Source organism: Biomphalaria glabrata, chromosome 10 (assembly GCF_947242115.1).
Source record: "Biomphalaria glabrata chromosome 10, xgBioGlab47.1, whole genome shotgun sequence".
NCBI classification, from domain to species: domain Eukaryota; kingdom Metazoa; phylum Mollusca; class Gastropoda; family Planorbidae; genus Biomphalaria; species Biomphalaria glabrata.
Genome location: NC_074720.1, coordinates 20,225,067 through 20,249,050, shown reverse-complemented (window position 1 = coordinate 20,249,050; position 23,984 = coordinate 20,225,067). Strand labels below are relative to the sequence as shown.

The following is a 23,984-nucleotide window of genomic DNA, read 5'->3' as shown; positions in this document are numbered from 1 at the left end:
CACTTTTCCAAAAACTTGTTCCAATTATATAATCGATCAATGTATTGGTAAACTAAACTACATCTTGAAAACTAAAAATTAAAGATTTAAATGGTAGGCTATATTAAAAAACGACATTTTTTGTTATTGACGCACAAACCATGCCCCCCAAAAACATGTCCGTTCCTAGTTATAAGCTTGTCAAGTGGGTTGAGCAATATGTATGTGTGTGTGTGTGTACTCATCATTTGATTTCTTACTGTTACGTCGCAGTGCAGGATGGTGCGGAATGTAGAATGGTGCGAATGGTACAGAATGTCAAATGGTGCGTATGGTGCGAATGGTACAGAAAGTCGAATGGTGTGAATGGTGCGAATGTAGAATGGTGCGGAATGGTGCGAATGCATGTATTGAATGGAAGTGACGTTCGAGAGAAAGACGCCGAGCACTGAGTTGACATGACCTACCTATTACTAACAGCGATACATTGATTGTATCAACTGCTAGTCGCTCTCTGTCTCTAGAAAAAAGGGAAGAAACTTTTTGAAACTGTCTCACTGGACTAATGACTGGAAAGTGAAATCACTAGAGACAAGGGAGGGAACTCCAGTGAGAGAAAATGTTGGAATCACTGCCACGAACCTCTATGGAAATCTAGCCTTGTTCTGAATATCTTAGGGATTAGAGAAAGAACGAACTAGAAAGAGCATGAACAGAAAGTAGAGAAAGTAAAGTCTTGGGGGGGGGGGGGAGGGTAGTCTTAATTGTCCTGGCCGTGTTAGATGAGTTTAATGGTCTGCATACATTTCACACCTGTTGTCCCACGTTCTTCAACTGCACGTCTCCTCCGCCCCACCTCCTTCCCCTCTACTCTCCAATACACCTTTCCTTCTCTAGACCCCCACACAATACCCACATGACGATGTCACTTTTTTTTAGGAGGGCGGCTTTGCTGAATTTGGTAATTGAAGCGTAGCACTAAGTGGCGTATCTAGTCGGGGGAAAGGGCGCGGGGGTAGGACGGAGTCCTCTCTGACTTCTTTTCAAAAGGTGTCGCTTTAAAAAGTGTATTGCTTACATTTGTACTGGAGAACAAAAACTTTCTCTAAAGTAGACATATTTGTTCATAAACTCGTTTATAGCTAGTGAAGCTATGAACTATAATGATATTTCTCTACCGTCTACGAAAATAACCAAAAGTACAGATAAAGAAAAAAATATAGAGACAAACATATATTTATACCGGTATTCAAAAAAATATTGACCAATTGATAGACGGAAATACAGATAAATATAGATCGACGTCGACAACTAGAAATCAAATGCGGCTAATGAAATAATTTTTTTTTTTAAGTTTCATTTCTTGGACATTGGACGTACAGCTAATAGTCCATGACTACGTTTAGTGAAACATGAGTTTTTAAACGACGACCTGCGGTCTGTATCTGGCCATTCATGGACCTAATGAGTGGGCGGAAAAACATAATGTCCTCTTATACATTTCCCTGAAATTTGTATTTCTATCAGAAGGATGGTCTAGTGCCAGGAAGACTCCACCTCGTCTATAGACTTAACATTTTAGTTCGAAGATGAGATTTTTATAAGATAATTAGAGATACGATATAAGATAATAACATAATAACAAGAAGTGGATGAAATATCATTTTTATCTTACAAGAGACCCTTTCCTTTCTCAACGCCTCCCCCCCCCCCCCACACACACAAAAGAGATTTTCGTTAGCACCAAATACAAGAGCTGCCTCCATCGTTAGCACCAAATAGAAGAGCTGCCTCCATCGTTAGCGCCAAATAGAAGAGCTGCCTCCATCGTTAGCACCAAATAGAAGAGCTGCCTCCATCGTTAGCACCAAATAGAAGAGCTGCCTCCATCGTTAGCACCAAATAGAAGAGCTGCCTCCATCGTTAGCACCAAATAGAAGAGCTGCCTCCATCGTTAGCACCAAATAGAAGAGCTGCCTCCATCGTTAGCACCAAATAGAAGAGCTGCCTCCATCGTTAGCACCAAATAGAAGAGCTGCCTCCATCGTTAGCACCAAATACAAGAGCTGCCTCCATCGTTAGCACCAAATACAAGAGCTGCCTCCATTTACGTAATCAGACAATTGTTGATGAGATCTCTAAGTAATTTATTCCTTTTAATTCACAAACTCTCAGAACTATGCCACCATCTCGTTCCATCAGTCTGCACATCGTCTGCTGACACAGTGCGCCAATACTTCAGTATTAAACTTGTTAGCTCAAGTCACTAACACCCTTACCCCCCCCCCAAATCCAACAACTTTTATTCCCCTCCTCCTCCTCCTCCTGTCTGTCTTCTAGTTTTGAACAAGTCTTTTTGTTCCTTGTCAATACCGTTCGTTCTCCTCCTCCCCCCCCCCCCGTGTCTTTTGTCTGTTTCAACATTTGCACTTAAATCAACAGGCCGTTTCTTACCCTCCACTGGGTCCTCTTTGACTTCTTCTCCATCTTTCTCTCGTGAGAATGAACACACACACACACACACAGAGATTTTCCCACTACACACACATGCCTAAAGAAACACAATAACGTTTTCCACGCCATCAGCGCTCCGAACAGAGACGTCTGGTGCTAGGGTGTAGTAGTTCCCTAGAAGTGGAACTCACTGGTCCAGATGTGTTGGTGACTAGTTGTGAGTGACAGTGTTTGACTTGACAGTGTGGGAAGCCCTCATTACGACGTAATTTGTGAGTGTGTGGGGGAGGGGGCGTGTGTGTATACGATGTTAAAATAAAAAAAAAAGAATATAAAAGAGATACACAAAGACAGAAAAAGAGAAAGAAAAATTGAGACATAAAGAATGAGACCAAGATGGAGGTCAAGAGAAAGTGAGGGATTATATACAGCGTCAAAGAATATACATACATAGATAGATAGATAAATAGATAGATAGATAGATAGATAGATAGATAGATAGATAGATAGATAGATAGATAGACAGACAGACAGACAGACAGATATATATATATATATATATATATAGATAGATAGATAGATAGATAGATAGATAGATAGATAGATAGATAGATAGATAGGTAGATAGGTAGATAGATAGACAGAACAGACAGACAGACATACAGATAGACAGACAGAAAGACAGACAGATAGATAGAAATACAGATAGATAGATAGATAGATAGATAGATAGATAGATAGATAGATAGATAGATAGATAGATAGATAGATAGACAGACAGACAGACAGACAGACAGACAGACAGATAGATAGATAGATAGATAGATATAGATAGACAGACAGAACAGACAGACAGACAGACAGACAGACAGATAGACAGACAGACAGACAGACAGACAGACAGACAGACAGACAGACAGATAGATAGACGGAGGGACTGACTGACTGACTGACAGACAGAGATTATATTACCCTAGAGTTTAGACAGAGCAAGCAGAGACAAACGAGCTACCACACAAAAGAGGGAAAGATGGAGATCAAAGACACACATCCTATCAACGAGACACCCAGACAAATAAAGACAGAGACAGTGAGAATCTACAAGTGACACACTAATAGAAATAGAGAGAGAGAGAGAGGGGGGGGGGTGTAAAGAACTCTGCCATTTCTCATTGCTTATTCATGCGTGGAATCATGTGACTCGCTTATAACAATGATATTAGACAATTATCCCAGCCAAACTAAATATGCAGTCAGTCCTTGAATGGGAAATAATGTGAGAATGCTGGATAAGGCACAAAGAGCAAGGTTTGGGGGCGGGGGGTGCTATGCTAGGAAATGGCGTGAAGGGGAGCGAAGATGAGATGTACAAACTTGGGCGCCTATTGTTATGACTAGCTCTAAGGAATAACGCCCCATACACAAACACGGATTCCTGGATGCTTTAAGACAAGTTCTAGCCACTATGAACCTGCACCCTTATTATCCTGAAATATACGAGTCAGGGTATTTACTTTTGACGCTCTCCAGCGCCCTACCCCTCTCCCAAATGCTACAAGTATATCATGTGCACCTGTAATGAGACCCCATCCCCTCCTTGTTCTTACCAAATTTTACACTACCTCCCCCCCCCTCTTCCTATCCCGACATCAATGTACTCATGATGTGTGCTAACAGAGTGACGCACTGACACTCTAAATACAAGAATAGAAAAGCAAAAAAAAAATGTCTTTATTGAAAGGGCAGAGTGGACTAGACTGTCTTAAATGATCTTGTCTTTCTTCAATGTCTTTGTCTCTTTGACATACGCTTAGTAGGTCGTACAATGTCGTACACACGCACACACTCTCTCTCCTCCTCTCTTTCTCTCTCTGTCACATACACACAAATACAATTAATCACACTAACAAACACCTTCTTATCATATGTTATCATTCTTTTCCTTGACCCGCCTCTCTCTCTCTTTCTCTCTCTCTCTCTGTGTCTCTATCTCTCGCCCCTTTTCCTCTAATTCTTGCTTCCAACTCAATGTATCAATGCTCCGATTGGTCAGTGTGACATAAGTCCTACAATCTAGTTTACAACTGGACGACTTCTCATTTCTATCTTACATGCGCCCATTCACCATGGTTCTTTTAGTTGGGGGGGGGGGGGGGGGATAAACAATTGTTTGTCATATTGTTTGTTTTTCATTACTGCCTGACGCATATGAGTTTCCCTTCCCGAATCGCGTGACTTATCCTGGCTGACTTATCTGATTTATCCTTCTGAGTCAGCTGACCTATCCTGCCTGACTTATCTGACTTATCATACCTGAATCACCTGACTAATCCTGACTTATCCTGTCAGACTTCTTGGGCCTGAATCAAATTGACTTATCCTGCCTGACGTATCTGTATTATCTTGGGAGACTTATCTGTATTATCCTGCCTGACTTATCTCTATTATCCTGTCTGACTTATCTGATTTATTGTACGTGACTTCCCTGTCTTAGCGGACTACATCGAATACATTTACATCAGTCTGCTCTGGGCGCCATGATACTACTGCGATCTGGGCACCTTGATACTATAGCATGCTTAGTGCTCTTATCTATTATCCCATTGGCTGACTTTTGCTAGATGGGTATCACGTGGGAAGTGTCTCATGTGAGGATTGGTCCAAAGGAAAAGTTTCTAAGAGGCTGGACAATGTAGCAGCTGGAGTTGAATCTTGAATTGCAGATTTCGAGCCTCGTCTGGATTTGAACTTATTCTCTTCTGTATTCCCTTTACCTTCTCGTTAACACCTTTGTATATTTGTTACAATTCCTCTATTCAAGTCAAAACTTCATGGACGTTGGAAGATGAAACATGGATGCTGATCTCAAAAACGGCTCTAACGATTTTTTCTTGAAATTCAACAGTTGATGTAGACCGCCGAGAAAAGAATAACTAGTTACTAGCTCGTTGGTCACAGGAACGAAATTTTAGTTTGACCGTTACCATTTTTCAAATAAAAAAAAATGAAATAAATTTAAATTTGGCTAGATAAACATTAATATTATCTTCACCCCCCCTTTTTTTTTTACACCGTGCCCTCCCCTAACTTTTTTTTTTAAGAGAATGTTGAGTGTAAGCTGGCATGCTAATTATTTGTTCACTTCCACACGTGTCTCTGGCGGGAGGAGAAAGTAAAAGAAAACAATTTAGTTTTCACTTCCGCCGAGCCATCTAAAAAAAAACAACAATTTTTTTCCAAGGTATCATCTGGCATACTTTGTGTTTGGATAAGGAATCTGTTATTTCAAAATTTATTCTAATGGAAGACAAACAGGGCCGGGAGGGGGGGGGGAGGATTGATCAACTGGAAGAAAGAGAACGTGTTTCTTAGTGCACTCTCTCCAGACACACCAACAAACAGACTCGCTCCGTACTCCGTAGATCTGAAGAAAGGAACTTCATTAAGTAGAACTGGTCCCAGACGTGGGTACACTGGCAGAGTAAGGATCACTTTGACCAAACCAAATACCTTGGTACTTTTGTGATTGTCGTAGAACTGGTCCTAGACGTCGGTACACTGACAGAGCAATGATCACTTTGACCAAACCAAATACCGTGGTCCTTTTGTGATTGTCGTATGAGTTGAGTCCGAAACTCTTAAAACTCTAAGAACATGAAAGTTTCCGCCAGCCTTCCATCTGGCAGGAATACAAGCAAATGTAAACTAGTTTCATCCCTAGTATCGATGGCTCATGTTCCAATACGCTTGAGCTAGAGGTCGAATGCCGAGCACACCTGGAAATTCCCCCATATTCCTTTTTCTGTACTACATCAGCCGTGCAGGTGTCTGGATCGGAGCGTGAATAATGCTAGGTTTATTAAATAAATAAAATAAATAGATTATAGCTTTTATATAGCGCTTCTTCGTGCTTGTAGCATGCACAGAGCGCTATGGCCCAATGTCATTTGTGGCCAAGTGTGTGTGGGTGGGTGGGGGGGGTATCTGGGAGAAGGTTTTCTGTGCTGCCTTTAGGCGCTCAGTAAACACAACTCTGCTCGAGTCAGGTGTCGAACCTCGAGCCCTCTTAATAGCCAAGTTCAATCGTACTTAGCCTCTCGACCACGTTTCCCACCAGTCTCTTTCCTCCCCATCAGTGCAATGGACTCGGGGGGTGGGGGCGCTTCAGTACTGGCCTAACGACCGTGTCCACTCTGACGCCAAGTTGAAGGGTTGCCAGGACTGTGAATACCAACTTGTTTCATTGCAACCTACTAATTATTGATCATGGAAAAAAAAATCAAATAAAAACGCTCTGTTGTCCAAAACGCTTTTAAAAAACATCTTAGTCCAAAGTGTTTATATTCTAGAAAACTGTTTTTCAAATTTTGGCTCCAAACTTCTCCATAAACACACCCACCACCTAACCTTGCACTTCATCGACATTATAAGACATTGTTTGAGTATCTATACACTCATACTATGCATGATGAGCATCTGGTTACAAATCACGTAAGTCCATACGAGTAGTAGGATTCCTTGCTTTCAGATCTCATAGTCTACATCCAAATTTAGATTGAACTCATGAAGACGATGCGCAAATTGTTTCTGAACATTCATTTTTTAAACTCTTGAATCAATAAAAACCTTACATTCGGAAATGTCCTTTCAAGGAGGCGATAGTCCTTTCAAAACCAATGTTGGATCAAGACCTAGATTTAGCTCTGTTAGAGGCCGAGATCAGCGTTAGAAACTGTCCTCTATGCTTCAAATCAAGGTAGCTTCATATGTAGTCACATTGATACCTACTTAATTATGTGTTCCGAAAATCGGTGACATTAGTCACTGCTATATTGATCATTTTTAGATATCACCTTAACCTTCTGTTGGACTGTTTGGGCACCACACAAGATCTGTTGACTATCTTTCTCCATTTCTCTCTGTTTTTTGTTGTTGTTGTTGTTGTTTTTTTGGCCTTGGATAGAATATCTTTCAATGACAGACCAGTCCTATCTTTGATGTTGTCTTCCCTTGGATAGAATATCTTCCAATGACAGACCAGTCCTATCTTTGATGTTGTCTTCCCTTGGATAGAATATCTTCCAATGACAGACCAGTCCTATCTTTGATGTTGTCTTCCCTTGGATAGAATATCTTTCAATGACAGACCAGTCCTATCTTTGATGTTGTCTTCCCTTGGATAGAATATCTTCCAATGACAGACCAGTCCTATCTTTGATGTTGTCTTCCCTTGGATAGAATATCTTTCAATGACAGACCAGTCCTATCTTTGATGTTGTCTTCCCTTGGATAGAATATCTTCCAATGACAGACCAGTCCTATCTTTGATGTTGTCTTCCCTTGGATAGAATATCTTTCAATGACAGACCAGTCCTATCTTTGATGTTGTCTTCCCTTGGATAGAATATCTTTCAATGACAGACCAGTCCTATCTTTGATGTTGTCTTCCCTTGGATAGAATATCTTTCAATGACAGACCAGTCCTATCTTTGATGTTGTCTTCCCTTGGATAGAATATCTTCCAATGACAGACCAGTCCTATCTTTGATGTTGTCTTCCCTTGGATAGAATATCTTCCAATGACAGACCAGTCCTATCTTTGATGTTGTCTTCCCTTGGATAGAATATCTTCCAATGACAGACCAGTCCTATCTTTGATGTTGTCTTCCCTTGGATAGAATATCTTTCAATGACAGACCAGTCCTATCTTTGATGTTGTCTTCCCTTGGATAGAATATCTTCCAATGACAGACCAGTCCTATCTTTGATGTTGTCTTCCCTTGGATAGAATATCTATCAATGACAGACCAGTCCTATCTTTGATGTTGTCTTCCCTTGGATAGAATATCTTCCAATGACAGACCAGTCCTATCTTTGATGTTGTCTTCCCATCTATTCTCTGTCTGCCTTTTCTCCTTTTTACAAAGCTTATATTAACTCTCTCGGTCTGTTTAGTAAAAAGTTTACACATGTGTTTTCTCTCATATTCAATCACGGATTAAGCTGAAAATGTGCACAATTATTTCTTGTACCTGTCAAATTAAGAAAAAAAATTAGTTTATTAACTTTTTGGTAATTATTTATTGTTTTTGGTTCCCAATAAGGGATAAAAGCTGTACTTGACTTATGTGGTGGTATAAGTTGAATTAGACCTCTTTTTACTTTGTAGGTCACCGCTTTAGAGTTTAAAACTAACAACAGATAACTATAAAACCTTCTACTTTCGTAAGTACTGTGTTGGCACATTGGTTAGTATGTTGGCTTGAGAAGGCTAAGGAGGCTTGAGCATTATTAAAATGTATTTTAAAAGCGATCACACGGTTACATTTACGAGATACTTTTTCTTTCTCCACCCAATCGCACAGATTTATTATTAGATCTATTACAAATTTAATTAGATGATTGACCCAAACTAATTGTTACAACTACACTTAATATAAGCTTTGTATTTTTTTTAATTTTATTATTTACATGTTTGTATATTTTGCTAATTCCTGATACTGTTCCATGAAGGAAAATGTTTGTGAACCTTGAGATTTTAGACCTAACAATGTAATATATACATATATATATATATATTCAGTTGACGTAGATCTAATTAGTCAACAATTTGACATCCACTCAGATCACAAAACAAAATGCCTGCTACCACGCAGTCATCGAATGTCTCGTGACGCGGCAGAACCTCGAGTCAATACGTTCAACGAGCCCAATAAAGGTACAGAAAAAGAAAGGGGGAGGGGGAATTCCTTTTGAAGGACTTGTCAACCCTTCTTCCATTGTCGTCTGCCCATCGTCTAGCAGAGTACATATCTACATGACCTACTTTTGAACTAGCAGAATTGTTAGCTCTCTTCTTGTTCCATATTCTTTGAAATGTCTTTCTGTGGGAGGTACAGTGCATTGTTGGGAAAAAAAAAGTTTGAAGATTGGGGTATGAGGGGGTGCTTTCATCTTTCAATGCGTATTATAATGTAATGTTTTCACAGCTTCGCGTCCCCCATTCTACGTCATCTAATTCAACATAAACTACGTCATCATTTCTTGTACACAGCCGCGTGCAGACACAACCTCTGCACTGTACTGGCACCCACCATCATCATTTCTTGTACACAGCCGCGTGCAGACACAACCTCTGCACTGTACTGGCACCCACCATCATCATTTCTTGTACACAGCCGCGTGCAGACACAACCTCTGCAATGTACTGGCACCCACCATCATCATTTCTTGTACACAGCCGCGTGCAGACACAACCTCTGCACTGTACTGGCACCCACCATCATCATTTCTTGTACACAGCCGCGTGCAGACACAACCTCTGCACTGTACTGGCACCCACCATCATCACTAAATCAATAAACGTGTGGATCAAATGTAGAGATGTTTACAGTAATCAACAAGTTAATACAAGTGGATCAAATGTAGAGATGTTTACAGTAATCAACAAGTTAATACAAGTGGATCAAATGTAGAGATGTTTACAGTAATCAACAAGTTAATACAAGTGGATCAAATGTAGAGATGTTTACAGTAATCAACAAGTTAATACAAGTGGATCAAATGTAGAGATGTTTACAGTAATCAACAAGTTAATACAAGTGGATCAAATGTAGAGATGTTTACAGTAATCAACAAGTTAATACAAGTGGATCAAATGTAGAGATGTTTACAGTAATCAACAAGTTAATACAAGTGGATCAAATGTAGAGATGTTTACAGTAATCAACAAGTTAATACAAGTGGATCAAATGTAGAGATGTTTACAGTAATCAACAAGTTAATACAAGTGGATCAAATGTAGAGATGTTTACAGTAATCAACAAGTTAATACAAGTGGATCAAATGTAGAGATGTTTACAGTAATCAACAAGTTAATACAAGTGGATCAAATGTAGAGATGTTTACAGTAATCAACAAGTTTGAGTAGTTCGTTGACACTGGGGTCTATCGTCAGGCTTTTAATTGTTGCTCCCGTGGTTTTGCAGGTGTCTCGATGTCTCTTGACTTCGTTGTGTCTGCTTCTGTTGTATTGGGCTTTGAGCAGGTCTTCACTGTGCCCTATGTACAGTGTAATGAAGCTGACCCGAAAGGGCATTTTGTCATGGAATGAAACTTTTGTTGATGACGACAAAGTTATTTTCAAACAAGATTTTCAAAGATATCAAAAATGTACATAATAAATAAACATTTCAGATGGAAAAGTAAAATCACTTTTGTCCCTTCCTCATTTTTGGCTCCATTTTAAAGAATGCCTCTTTCAGACCTTACGATCTATAGGGCAGTGCTACGACCAACCGCCTTTTTTTCATTAAATAACGTCAGGTATCAATTAGAGATGAGTGGACTCAGAAAGCCCTAAAGAGCCCAAAGTCTGCATCCTGGATTTGAGTCTGAGACCCGTGGTTCGGTGGCCAAGCGTTCATACCACTCAGCCCCCGCCCCTCCATGCCAATTCGTGTAGGCCAATTCTGTAGGACCCATATCATTAACCCAATGTCATTTAGGTTAATGTCATTTAGACAAAACGGCACTCGTGTCAATGGCATCTAGAAATCTAGATACAATGCCATGTTAGTCAATGTCATCTAGACACAACGTTATGTGGGTCAATGGCATCTAGACACAATGCTTAGACATCTACACAAAAGTCAAGTTAGAATCATTTTATATAGGCCTATTTTTCAGTTCTCATGCAAACACCCAATGTCACCTTGACATCTAGTTACAAGGTCATGCAAGCCAATTCCATGTAGGTCAATGCCATTGTGAGATCTAGACACAATGTCATGTAAACCCACTCTCATGTACTCATGTAGACCTAAATGTCACTATTATCTCTATAAGTCATTTTAGTCACGCTCTATTTCTACGTCACATTCAAAGCTCAATCAAAACTCGTATCTATCTGAAACAAGTCATTCATTAGTCAACATCAACAAATTATCTGCTGACACCAAAGACTGAGGTAAGACAAAGTATCATTTGGGGCATTACCAGCAATCGCATCCACATAAATGAGTAGGCCTGAATGTGTCTGTTCATAATGAACTCTTGTACACTGACATTATTTTGTAGCGCTCGCTAAAACGCTCCTCTCTCTGGGCATAGATTTAATCTTTATTCATAAAGAACAACTGATAGAAAATACTTTATCACATGATAAAAACTTAAATTTGTATTTTGCATCTTCTTTCGAGTAGTGTCCCCCTGAAGTCCCTCGGCTTGTCTCCCCTGACTTGGAGTTAGTTCATCCATAAAGATGAGATAAAAAAAAAGTATATACAAAGAATGAAAATGGGATTTCTGCTTTCTACCGGAGACAAAAAAAAGCGTTGCAAGTATTTCTCCATCACGTTCTGAGGCCAGTGTAAGTTTCTTTGCCTCTCTCAACATCAAACGTCCGGCTCAGACAATGTTCGTAAGCAAGCGTAGCCAAACGGCGAACGAAATCGTTTTTCATGGCCTCGTCTTAATAGCCAGGCTAAAAAAAAATAGTTTGAAGTGAATTATTCTCTCTGTTCCCTTTTATTGTCTCTGACCTTTGGCTGGAGGTCGAGGCCCTGTGTGGGGGCCCATTGTAAGAGAGATTTCATCTGGAACCCGTTAGTCACTGTAAAAGTAACATAAAGTCTAGCTGCTATATTCGTGTCGTCAAGTGTCATTTTTCTTTGTTATAACTACATACTAGAGCTCAGACTGTCTCGTTACAATGGATTGTGTATTAGATTTAGTATACATAGGACAGAGGCGGCGTCTATTACAAATCTGACAATAGTAGTTCTTATATCTATCAATCTAAACCATAAAGACTACGCAAACATTGAAATAGGCATTGTTTGAATTGTGTGTAGTCTCGTGTGTGTGTTTCATGTTTACTATGTACGACACGCATGTGCTTATCTGTTAGTGGGCGTGTGAGCTCATTCGAATATTTCTCTCTCTCTGTCTGTCCCTGTCATTCTGTGTCACTCTCTCTGTCTCTTTATCACTCTGTCTCACTTTCTCTGTCTCACTCTCTCTGTCTCACTCTCTCTGTCTCACTCTCTCTGTCTCCCACTTTATTTCTCCCAAACTTTCCCTCCCTCTCCATGCACATTTCAACCCACCTGTTGATCCGTTCAACATCCCCCGATGATGACATCAAACAAAACACGACATCGGCGTCTGTACAACATTACATCTCTTTTTCATCGGCGTCTGTACAACATTACATCTCTTTTTCATCGGCGTCTGTACAACATTACATCTCTTTTTCATCGGTGTCTGTACAACATTACATCTCTTTTTCATCGGCGTCTGTACAACATTACATCTCTTTTTCATCGGTGTCTGTACAACATTACATCTCTCTTTCATCGTGTCTGTACAACATTACATCTCTCTTTCATCGGTGTCTGTACAACATTACATCTCTCTTTCATCGGTGTCTGTACAACATTACATCTCTCTTTCATCGGTGTCTGTACAACACTACATCTCTCTCTAGTCTCTAACATCAGCGCCGCAACAGTTCGCTAAACTTAGAGACGCCGTGCGGCGATGATATGTAGATATCTTCAATGAACTGAAAATAACATCAATAATAATCTAAGAATTCTAATTGATTGAAAAGGGAGAAAGTTAATTGAGACCCTCTTTTCATTTTCGTAGCTCTGAGACTTGCGGTTCATTTGTCAACTGCTCCTGACTTAGCTCTGAGACTTGCGGTTCATTTGTCAACTGCTCCTAACTTAGCTCTGAGACTTGCGTTTCATTTGTCAACTGCTCCTGACGTAGCTCTGAGACTTGCGGTTCATTTGACAACTGCTCCTGACTTAGCTCTGAGACTTGCGGTTCATTTGTCAACTGCTCCTAATTTATCTCAGAGACTTGCGGTTCATTTGTAAATTGCTCCTAACTTAACTCTGAGACTTTTCACGTGTCTGAAAAGTGCCTTAATGTCTCACTAATGGCGGGTAAAGGAGGTGTTTCTCTTCGTAACGAAGCTGTGGCTTGGCCCTTTTTAAGCATAAACTTTCATCTTTCATATTTTTCGTTAATACATTATCGATTATCGATTAGCCTCGCAAACTGCCTTATTTCTCCAAAGATTCTCTTCCCTCTCTCGCTTTCTCTTTCTCTCCCTCTCCCCGCCCTCTCTTGAGCACACTTGTTATTGAGAGGTGCCGCTTCTGACATCATAACTCTCTGACACGAGTCTGAACTTTTAGTCTGTCAAGAAAGGATGTGTGTGTGTGTGACAAAGATAGAAATGGTGCGTGTGTGTGTGAAGGAAAGATGGGTAATGGGGGGGGGGGGGAAGGAGGACTACAAAAACGTTAATTTAACTTTTTAGACAAACAACAGAAGTCAGGAAAGTTGGACTGGGAAAGTGTGTGGAGGGGGGGGGGGGTTTAAAGGTGGTGAATTGACCATATGCCCTTTTTTTAGGGGGGGGGGGGGTAAATATAATGAATTTAACTGGCCAGTGGATTAGGACATTGTATTAACGTTTCAAAAAAACTAAATAGTAGAGAAATAAAAACAAAAGATGAATCGTTTTTTAAACAGTTTGTTTTTCTGTCTTATCATTGCATTACTATTAAGTCCCAGAACAAGCCCCAAGTTTGAGGGCACTTCCGAGTTTGAGATATGAACTTTGTAAGGCAACAAGAGTCATCGAATAGTCTTACGCATCACTAGGTAACAGTAGGGCCTTCACATTCCATCCAGTCAGTGAGAGGTGAACTCTGCACATACACTGGGCAGTCTTTTTCTGTCTCAGTCTTATTCTGTCATTCTCTTTGTCTGTCTCTTTCCTCAACAGTTCTCAATGTCTTGTTCAGTCTCTGTGTTTGTGTCTCTTTCTGTGTCTTTATTTATCTCTTTATCTCTCTTTTTTTTTACAGCTAACTTTGTATCATTTCTCTCTCTTCTGTTCCTCTTGCTTAAGGGCAGTGTGTCTGTGTCGCTTCTCTCTTTCTAGTTTTCTCTCTCTTTTTTTATCCTCACACTCTCCATAGCTCTCTCTCTCTCTCTCTCTCTCGTGTGTGTGTGTGTGTGTGTCCACCGATTTCTTCTCGACTGCTTAAAGTCCGCTGAACGACTCAACTGGTACCTGCAATGCTGTGTGTCATTCACAACAAAATCAAAACAAAAACGAACACACAAAAAAAACACCAGATCGCGCTACTACCACTCCACCCTCGCGCGCTCGGATTGGCTAATGCCTAGTGACGGCGCCCCGCGTGTCCCGGCATCGCTGCCATTGTATTGGCTCTACGCCCTGCGCCCATTGTCTCCACCCCAGATGCCAGTTAATTCCTTGCACAGGAGTTATCTTTTCCTGGGAGGAGTCACCAGGAAACACTAGGAGAGCACCGCCTGGCCCCTTGCGCGGCCCGCAGCACAGCACGGACCATTCTTTTTTCACTAGCCCCCCTGGTATTATTGTCATTATTATTATTAGAATTGTTATTATCATCATTTTTGCGGGGGCTACGGACGGGTGCCTAGGAGATAGCTCTGGCCGATTTGAATCCGCGCATTGGATCTGTAGGATTTTGGACATTTTGTTTGAATTTCTATCTTGTTAATTCTGGTTTGTGTTTGAGTAACCATGTCATTACAGTAACAAGCGAGACTCACACAAGACAGTCAATCAATTCCACGACATATAAGCAATCAGTGTTTATTTCTTCTCGGAGCCGCTGTGGTGAATTCATTGGAGTGATAGTGACATGCCCGGAGCAGCTCCCTGGAGCGTAACTGGACCCCTGTTTGTTGAGCGTATATTCAATGGAGTAAGTGTCGAGACGGCCAGCCAACTCAGGTCTGTTGTTACAATCATTTGGTTGTTTATTTTGGGGGACCCTAGCAGTTGCGTTGGATGTTTTGCTGTTGACAATTGACGACATTAGACGAAACCCATTTCTCAATTAGTTACATATAATCTTATTGTTTTTTCGTGAGTGCATTTCATTTAATCAATAAAGATTCAACACTGTCACTTGACTATCGCAGATTGTTTAGCTTTACTGCTAACTTATGGTCTAGAACTCGAGATTGTTTAATTTTAATTTTCGGATACGCTTTAAACAGAAGATGTCTAGTGCTGTACAATCCTACTGCTATTGGGTACATTCGAAAAAAAAAATTTGGTAGGCTATTGGTTGTTTTTGTTTTTTTAGGGACGCTAAAATAGAAATCGATACCTATTTATCTGCATCCAAAGAAATGGAACTAGAATGTTCCAATGTCTCTTGACTCTCGCAATGTTGTCATTTTTTATTTTATTTTAAGGTTACAGTGCTACTAATACAAATATATACGGAAGTGTCATGGCGCAGACTTTATACTTCTAAGCACACTTTATACTAGACTTACATTGAATTAGACCTTCTATTAAGACGAAATATTAGACCTACATTAAACTAGACCTTTTTTTTTTTGACGACTTTATACTAAACCTACGTTGAACTAGACATTCTATTAAGACTTTATACTAAACCGAAAGTTAAATCGTTAGGTCGGCATAATTATGTTAATTATTTTTTAATAGAAAACTGAAAAGAATTATTGTTTATATGTAGATCTATCAATTTATTTAGCTAGCTAGCTAATCATCAGCTAATGTCAATGTGTGTGTGTGTGTGAGTTGTATATTAGTATGTGTCTGTGTGCATGTGTACTCCGAGGTTTAGAGAATAAATTGAGGTTGAACTAAACAATTTTCTAAACAAAAATCTTGTAGTTTCCTTCAAGTTGGTGTACAAAGGATAAACTAGGAGATAATTAATGCAGTTCAATACTTACACAGTTACACAGTTATGTTATACCAACATCGCGCTCCAATTAGCGGATGTTACAGTTTAAATTCAATTCGACCATCATCTGTCTAGATGTAAATTTAGTAAACAAATAGTAGATTAAGAAACATGTCAATAATGTGTCTCCTGCTTCCAGTGGAATCAAACAAATATATCTCATGACTAGACAGACTTCTGAGACTCAATTCTGTTTTGGAAACAAAGATGTCATGTTTATGAAGCCTTCACTTACTTCTATCAAGATCACTAATTGAATACACTGCGAGACATTGTTTTATATATCAGTGCTATACTAGCCAAAGAGCAGCTATAGAAATTATGAACATTAATATGTAATTGATGTCAGTTAATTATGTATTTTTTAATCAAGTCATCACTAGTACAAGCAGTCTTTAGCTATACTAGTATTAAGTCTTTATTATTAAAATTATACTTGATCTACATTTGTACTAAAGAGATTTGGTTTTTGGTAGGATATATAAGTTTGTCCTTTTAAATTTTTTATTCATAGGATCGAATACACGATAAATGTATATCAATAATGTGAATTTCATGGTTCAATTTGTTGTAGCCGTAGTGGCCTATAATGTACACCATACACAAAATCATGGTAGGAAATTTAATTATGTAGAAATTTATTGTTAGAGCCGTGGCGTTTTATTTGGTGACTCTAGTTCAAATCCACCACTAAGAAGAGTCTCTTGTTTGGGGCAATATTTATATTTCTCGGTGTGTGTGTGGGGGTGTGTTGTGGAAATTATTGTTTGTGTTGTTTCCTATAGAACTTAACATATCTCAAGACACATATTTATATTTCTCGGTGTGTGTGTGTAGGTGTGTTGTGGAAATTATTGTTTGTGTTGTTTCCTATAAAACTTAACAATATCTCAAGACACATATTTATATTTCTCGGTGTGTGTGTGTGTAGGTGTGTTGTTTCCTATAGAACTTAACAATATCTCAAGACACATATTTATATGTGGCATAGCTTACAGAGCAGCACACTCAAAAATAAAATACATAAAAAAGAATTCACTAGAAAACATTCAGAAAACATAAAAATAACTAATTCAAATAGGATACACCGTACTAATGACTAAACAAAAACCTAGATTAACCTAGCCAAGAAGTGTGGTGTTAGTGCGGGGGGGGAGGGGTAGGTGGAGTGCTGATAAGTTATTTATTGAATCACTTAATGTCAGTCAACAAAACATCTCTACCATCTCATGTATCATAGGAAACACCAAGTCCTGGCCTATAGACTATCACAAGTACCTAGGTTACACTAAGACTTGGCCTATAGACCATCGCATGGACTTTAGGTTTCACTAAGACTTGACCTATAGACCATCGCATGCACTTTAGGTTTCACTAAGAATTGGCCTACAGACCATCACATGGACTTTAGGTTTCACTAAGACTTGGCCTATAGACCATCGCATGGACTTTAGGTTTCACTATTGTCCTACAAACTGACGACATTTCTCAAAAACTTCATGTTGAGGGACTTTAGGTTACACTAAGACTTGGCCTACAGACCATCACATGGACCGAATCAAACACGGGCGATGAAATTATTAAGTCTCTTGTTGAACTGTTTGAAACAAAAAATGTGTTTCTCTGCCTGATTCACCAGTGTACAATTTAATTAGCACATAGTGAAACACACAGACACACACATACTATAACTCGTTCATGCTCAAACACACACACTCTGACACACTAATACACTCCTACACATCACAGACTTTTCCAAACTGTAAGACATAGCTGCAAGACATTGTCTGTCTTTTGTCTGATGTCTCGTGTCTCAAAGTTCAACTGAAAGGACACACGATATTATTTTTGTTTTGTAAATACTTCACTGTATAAACATCTAGTTCACTGTATAAATATCTAGTTCACTGTATAAACATCTAGTTCACTGTATAAACATCTACTTCACTGTATAAACATCTAGTTTACTGTATAAACATCTAGTTCACTGTATAAGCATCTAGTTCACTGTATAAACATCTAGTTCATTGTATAAACATCTAGTTCACTGTATAAACATCTACTTCACTGTATAAACATCAAGTTCACTGTATAAACATCTAGTTAACTGTATAAACATCTAGTTCACTGTATAAACATCAAGTTCACTGTATAAACATCTAGTTCCCTGTATAAACATCTAGTTCACTGTATAAGCATCTTGTTCAATGTAGAAACATCTAGTTCGCTGTATAAACATCTAGTTCCCTGTATAAACATCTACTTCACTGTATAAACATCTACTTCACTGTATAAACATCTACTTCACTGTATAAACATCTAGTTCACTGTATAAACATCTAGTTCTTGGAACTCTTGCACTGGCTTCAGAGTCTTAGTTACTTAATATTGCCTTGGTCCAATGTTTCAGTGGATTTTATATTGCCTTGGTCCAATGTTTCAGTGGATTTTATATTGCCTTGGTCCAATGTTTCAGTGGATTTTATATTGCCTTGGTCCAATGTTTCAGTGGTTTTTATATTGCCTTGGTCCAATATTTTAGTGAGATGATTTTATATTGCCTTTGTCCAATGTTTTAGTGAGATAATTTTATATTGCCTTGGTCCAATGTTTCAATGGATTTTATATTGCCTTGGTCCAATGTTTCAGTGGATTTTATATTGCCTTGGTCCAATATTTTAGTGAGATAATTTTATATTGCCTTGGTCCAATGTTTTAGTGAGATGATTTTATATTGCCTTTGTCCAATGTTTTAGTGAGATAATTTTATATTGCCTTGGTCCAATGTTTTAGTGGATTTTATATTGCCTTGGTCCAATGTTTCAGTGGATTTTATATTGCCTTGGTCCAATATTTTAGTGAGATGATTTTATATTGCCTTTGTCCAATGTTTCAGTGGATTTTATATTGCCCTGGTCCAATGTTTCAGTCGATTGTATATTGCATTGGTCCAATGTTTCAGTGGATTTTATATTGCCTTGGTCCAATGTTTCGGTGGATTTTATATTGCCCTGGTCCAATGTTTCGGTGGATTTTATATTGCCCTGGTCCAATGTTTCAGTGGATTTTATATTGCCCTGGTCCAATGTTTCGGTGGATTTTATATTGCCCTGGTCCAATGTTTCAGTGGATTTTATATTGCATTGGTCCAATGTTTCAGTGGATTTTATATTGCCTTGGTCCAATATTTTAGTGAGATGATTTTATATTGCCATTGTCCAATGTTTCAGTGGATTTTATATTGCCCTGGTCCAATGTTTCAGTCGATTGTATATTGCATTGGTCCAATGTTTCAGTGGATTTTATATTGCCTTGGTCCAATGTTTCGGTGGATTTTATATTGCCCTGGTCCAATGTTTCGGTGGATTTTATATTGCCCTGGTCCAATGTTTCAGTGGATTTTATATTGCCCTGGTCCAATGTTTCGGTGGATTTTATATTGCCCTGGTCCAATGTTTCAGTGGATTTTATATTGCCTTGGTCCAATGTTTCAGTCGATTGTATATTGCATTGGTCCAATATTTTAGTGAGATGATTTTATATTGCCATTGTCCAATGTTTCAGTGGATTTTATATTGCCTTGGTCCAATATTTCGGTGGATTTTATATTGCCCTGGTCCAATGTTTCAGTGGATTTTATATTGCCTTGATCCAATGTTTCAGTGGATTTTATATTGCCTTGGTCCAATGTTTCAGTGGATTTTATATTGCCTTGGTCCAATGTTTCAGGGAGCTAACTGAAGGTGAAAAAAAAAAAAAAAAAAAGAAATATAATTTCTTGTCTAAGATAATCTATAATAATTCAAAAGTACTTAACAGTTTGATGGCCTATATATTTGTATTTTCTAGAATAGAACTTCTCTACAAATACAAAGAAAGAGGTTTGAGACTTAATAGCTCTGATACAAAATCTCTACAACATTCAATTAATGTGCACACTTATTTCATTATGTATTTGAGGTACTGAGCAAAGAAAAAGAGAGGGGTGGCGGGGCGGGCGGGGGGGGGAACTTTAAGATCTAAACTATGTTTATATAAATCAATATCTTATACAAGCAAAGTACGACAGCCAATATGTGTCAGAAATGTCATTTGTTCCAATGTAATTGTTTTTCAATTTCTTCAGCAAGAGAATCATTCAAAGTATGGTCGCGACCCTGTGTAGAGAGTGACACTGTGTGTGAGGGTAACACTGTGTGTGTGAGAGTAACATTTTGTGTGTAGAGGGGAGGGGTAAGTGTGTGTGACACTGTACACGAAGGAAAGTTTGTGTGGTATCGAGAGGGGGGGAGCGAGTAAGTGTTTTTGGCACTGTGTGAGTGTATCTGTGGCAGTGTGTGAGTGTAATTGTGTGTGACATTTTGTCTGTAAGGGTAAGTGTGTGTGTGTGACATCGTGTGGGGCGGAGAAATGTGTAACTGTATGGTATTACCAGTAGCATAGCTAGGAATTCGCCATCATTTGGGGGCCCGGGGGGGGGGGGCTTGACCTTTTTTTGGGGCCCCTGCATTTTGCGTAATATTTAATATTTAATGTAAAAAAACAATTTCGAACACTCATTTGGGGGCCATCTCAAGTGGGGGCCCGGAGAGATTTTGTAATTCTCCCCCGCCATAGCTACGCCACTGAGTATTACTAGTATGTTTGTGGGTGTTTAACTGTGTGTATGTTTGTGAATGTGTGTTACTGTGTGTGCCAGATAAATGATTTCCAACTTCTCGAGCTAAAAGCTAAAGTTGCTTCGTGTCATTTGATTTCGCTAAAAAACACCACCACTAAAAGTCTGAGACAACAGCGCAACACACACATGTCGGCCCAGCCCCCCCCCCCCTCTCCCCGTAGATCTGGTGTTATTAACATGCACGAAATTACGTTTTCAGCAGATGCAGATCGATCCCATGATCCTCGTCCCGACCTTCAGCTCCCCTCCCCTCCTGCTTTACCCCCCCCTCCTCCCTCCCCACCAAGCCGTAATCTTGGTGCCATCTTTAAGCAGTGCTAATGCTAGCGTGTATAAGCATGGGACTCCGTCAAGCGTGTCAGCGCCAAACAACTCACCCATGGCATTACAATAAACACACAAGTACTCACTTCTGTCACGCAAACATAAGAAAGAAGGAGAGAGAGAGATGGGCGGAGGCAGGAGGGAAGAAGACTTGAAAACAAGATGGAGAGAGAGTCAGTAAAGAAGGGAACAAAAAATGCGGGGAGGCACACAAATAAGACTGGGGGGGGGGGGAATAATCTGCAGTTTTAATTGGTGCCGCCGAGACTTGCTGGAACTAACAATCACTATTGTCTCAAGTACGGCTTTATTGAGCGCCCCGTTCCCGGGTGACGTCACGCTCCACCGGCTCATTGTTCCACGGCATCCCTCTTTCGTCTCCCCCCTCCCCCCCCCCCCTTGTCATTCCTCGATCCGTTGTCTCTCTGAACAGTTTGTTTCCTCCGACAGTTTCTTTGGATTGAAACAGATTTATTGGTATCGATGCAGCCGCCGTTCTTAAGGCGAGAGGGTTTGAGACACGGGGGTAGAGGGCGCCAAGAGATCACCCCTACCTCCTCCTCACTTGCCTCCTTTCCCTCCCCCTGTACCGACTGACACTGACAAGAATATCTCCTAATGATATCAAAATGAGTTTACTGTCTATTCTGTTGAGTTAGATCTTCGGATAATAGCATTACCAGTGAATTGTCTTGTGCAAAGACGATCCACTCAATAGGGTCACGTGACAGGACTAGATGTAGAGGGGGGGGAAGGGGGGGGAGGGGAATACATTTGTAACAAATAGAAAGGATAAAAAAAGATAAACCTAAGGCTTGTTTAAAAAACTTAAACCTGATTAAAAAAAAACAACTTTAGAAAACTCAATGTTTCCACCAATATCTAGACTAGTAATACGAACATATTAGTTAGGGGAGATAACACAACTTAAACTAGCTAACGAGTGGAATCGGAACCTGATCAGTTTATAAATTGAACTAAATGTATTAGAAGATTGCATGGTTCCAATATGGGAGACTAAACTAGCTTCAGAATGAAACCATTCAACTGTGCCTTAAGTATGTCAGAGTCTACGCATGGGCAGAGAGTGGGCTGGCAATGTTGAAGTTGTACATTTTACAAATACATTTAAAGTACAATTTTAGAATCAGATGTAATGAATACCACGGAGCTTTATAATGTCAATGAACATTTTAGATAGACAAAAAGTCAAGTCAAACTCTATTCAATAGCGAAAACAGAAGTGTTTAGTTGTGCCAACTGCCTTAGAATGCACATGATGTCTGGATTGGAACATAAAGATTATTGTACGTTGACAGGGTTCCTGAAAGATGTATTTCACTCTGAAAAAACAAGGCAGATACCGGTATATTCAACTCTGAAAGAACAAGGCAGATACCGGTATATTCAACTCTGAAAGAACAAGGCAGATACCGGTATATTCAACTCTGAAAGAACAAGACAGATACCGGTATATTCAACTCTGAAAGAACAAGGCAGATACCGGTATATTCAACTCTGAAAGAACAAGACAGATACCGGTATATTCAACTCTGAAAGAACAAGGCAGATACCGGTATATTCAACTCTGAAAGAACAAGGCAGATACCGGTATATTCAACTCTGAAAGAACAAGGCAGATACCGGTATATTCAACTCTGAAAGAACAAGACAGATACCGGTATATTCAACTCTGAAAGAACAAGGCAGATACCGGTATATTCAACTCTGAAAGAACAAGACAGATACCGGTATATTCAACTCTGAAAGAACAAGGCAGATACCGGTATATTCAACTCTGAAAGAACAAGGCAGATACCGGTATATTCAACTCTGAAAGAACAAGGCAGATACCGGTATATTCAACTCTGAAAGAACAAGGCAGATACCGGTATATTCAACTCTGAAAGAACAAGGCAGATACCGGTATATTCAACTCTGAAAGAACAAGGCAGATACCGGTATATTCAACTCTGAAAGAACAAGGCAGATACCGGTATATTCAACTCTGAAAGAACAAGGCAGATACCGGTATATTCAACTCTGAAAGAACAAGACAGATACCGGTATATTCAACTCTGAAAGAACAAGGCAGATACCGGTATATTCAACTCTGAAAGAACAAGGCAGATACCGGTATATTCAACTCTGAAAGAACAAGGCAGATACCGGTATATTCAACTCTGAAAGAACAAGACAGATCCCGGTATATTCAACTCTGAAAGAACAAGACAGATACCGGTATATTCAACTCTGATAGAACAAGACAGATACCGGTATATTCAACTCTGAAAGAACAAGACAGATACCGGTATATTCAACTCTGAAAGAACAAGACAGATACCGGTATATTCAACTCTGAAAGAACAAGACAGATACCGGTATATTCAACTCTGAAAGAACAGGCTGCGAACTAAAAGAAACAAAATATTTTGTTTCAACTAGTTCTCTTGACCAATAGAATTCAACGAAACTTTTCTTTCACTAACCCATTCAATTGCAGAAAACAAAACAAGCAGTCAGTCAAATAGTTCAGAAATGAACATCTTCTCAACCAATCAACAAAACAAGCAGTCAGTCAAATAGTTCAGAAATGAACATCTTCTCAACCAATCAACAAAACAAGCAGTCAGTCAAATAGTTCAGAAATGAATATCTTCTCAACCAATCAACAAAACAAGCAGTCAGTCAAATAGTTCAGAAATGAATATCTTCTCAACCAATCAACAAAACACGCA

At 39.4% G+C, this 23,984-nt stretch overlaps 1 protein-coding gene across 4 annotated transcripts in view; it reads left to right on the top strand.

Moving 5' to 3' along the window:
• The window catches only part of LOC106079956 (transcription factor SOX-5-like), a 163,281-nt gene that overhangs the window by 3,229 nt on the left and 136,068 nt on the right, over positions 1–23,984 (top strand). For 2 of the 4 annotated variants that reach the window (XM_056043673.1, XM_056043672.1), the window contains exon 1: positions 13,891–15,247. The exons of 1 other annotated variant lie outside the window; for it this stretch is intronic. In XM_056043673.1, coding sequence (XP_055899648.1) covers positions 15,156–15,247 — 92 coding nt within the window. In that variant the 5' untranslated portion in view covers positions 13,891–15,155. Of the gene's footprint in view, positions 1–13,890; positions 15,248–23,984 lie in introns of those variants that run through there. One more of the 4 variants, XM_056043675.1, reaches the window with a different exon arrangement.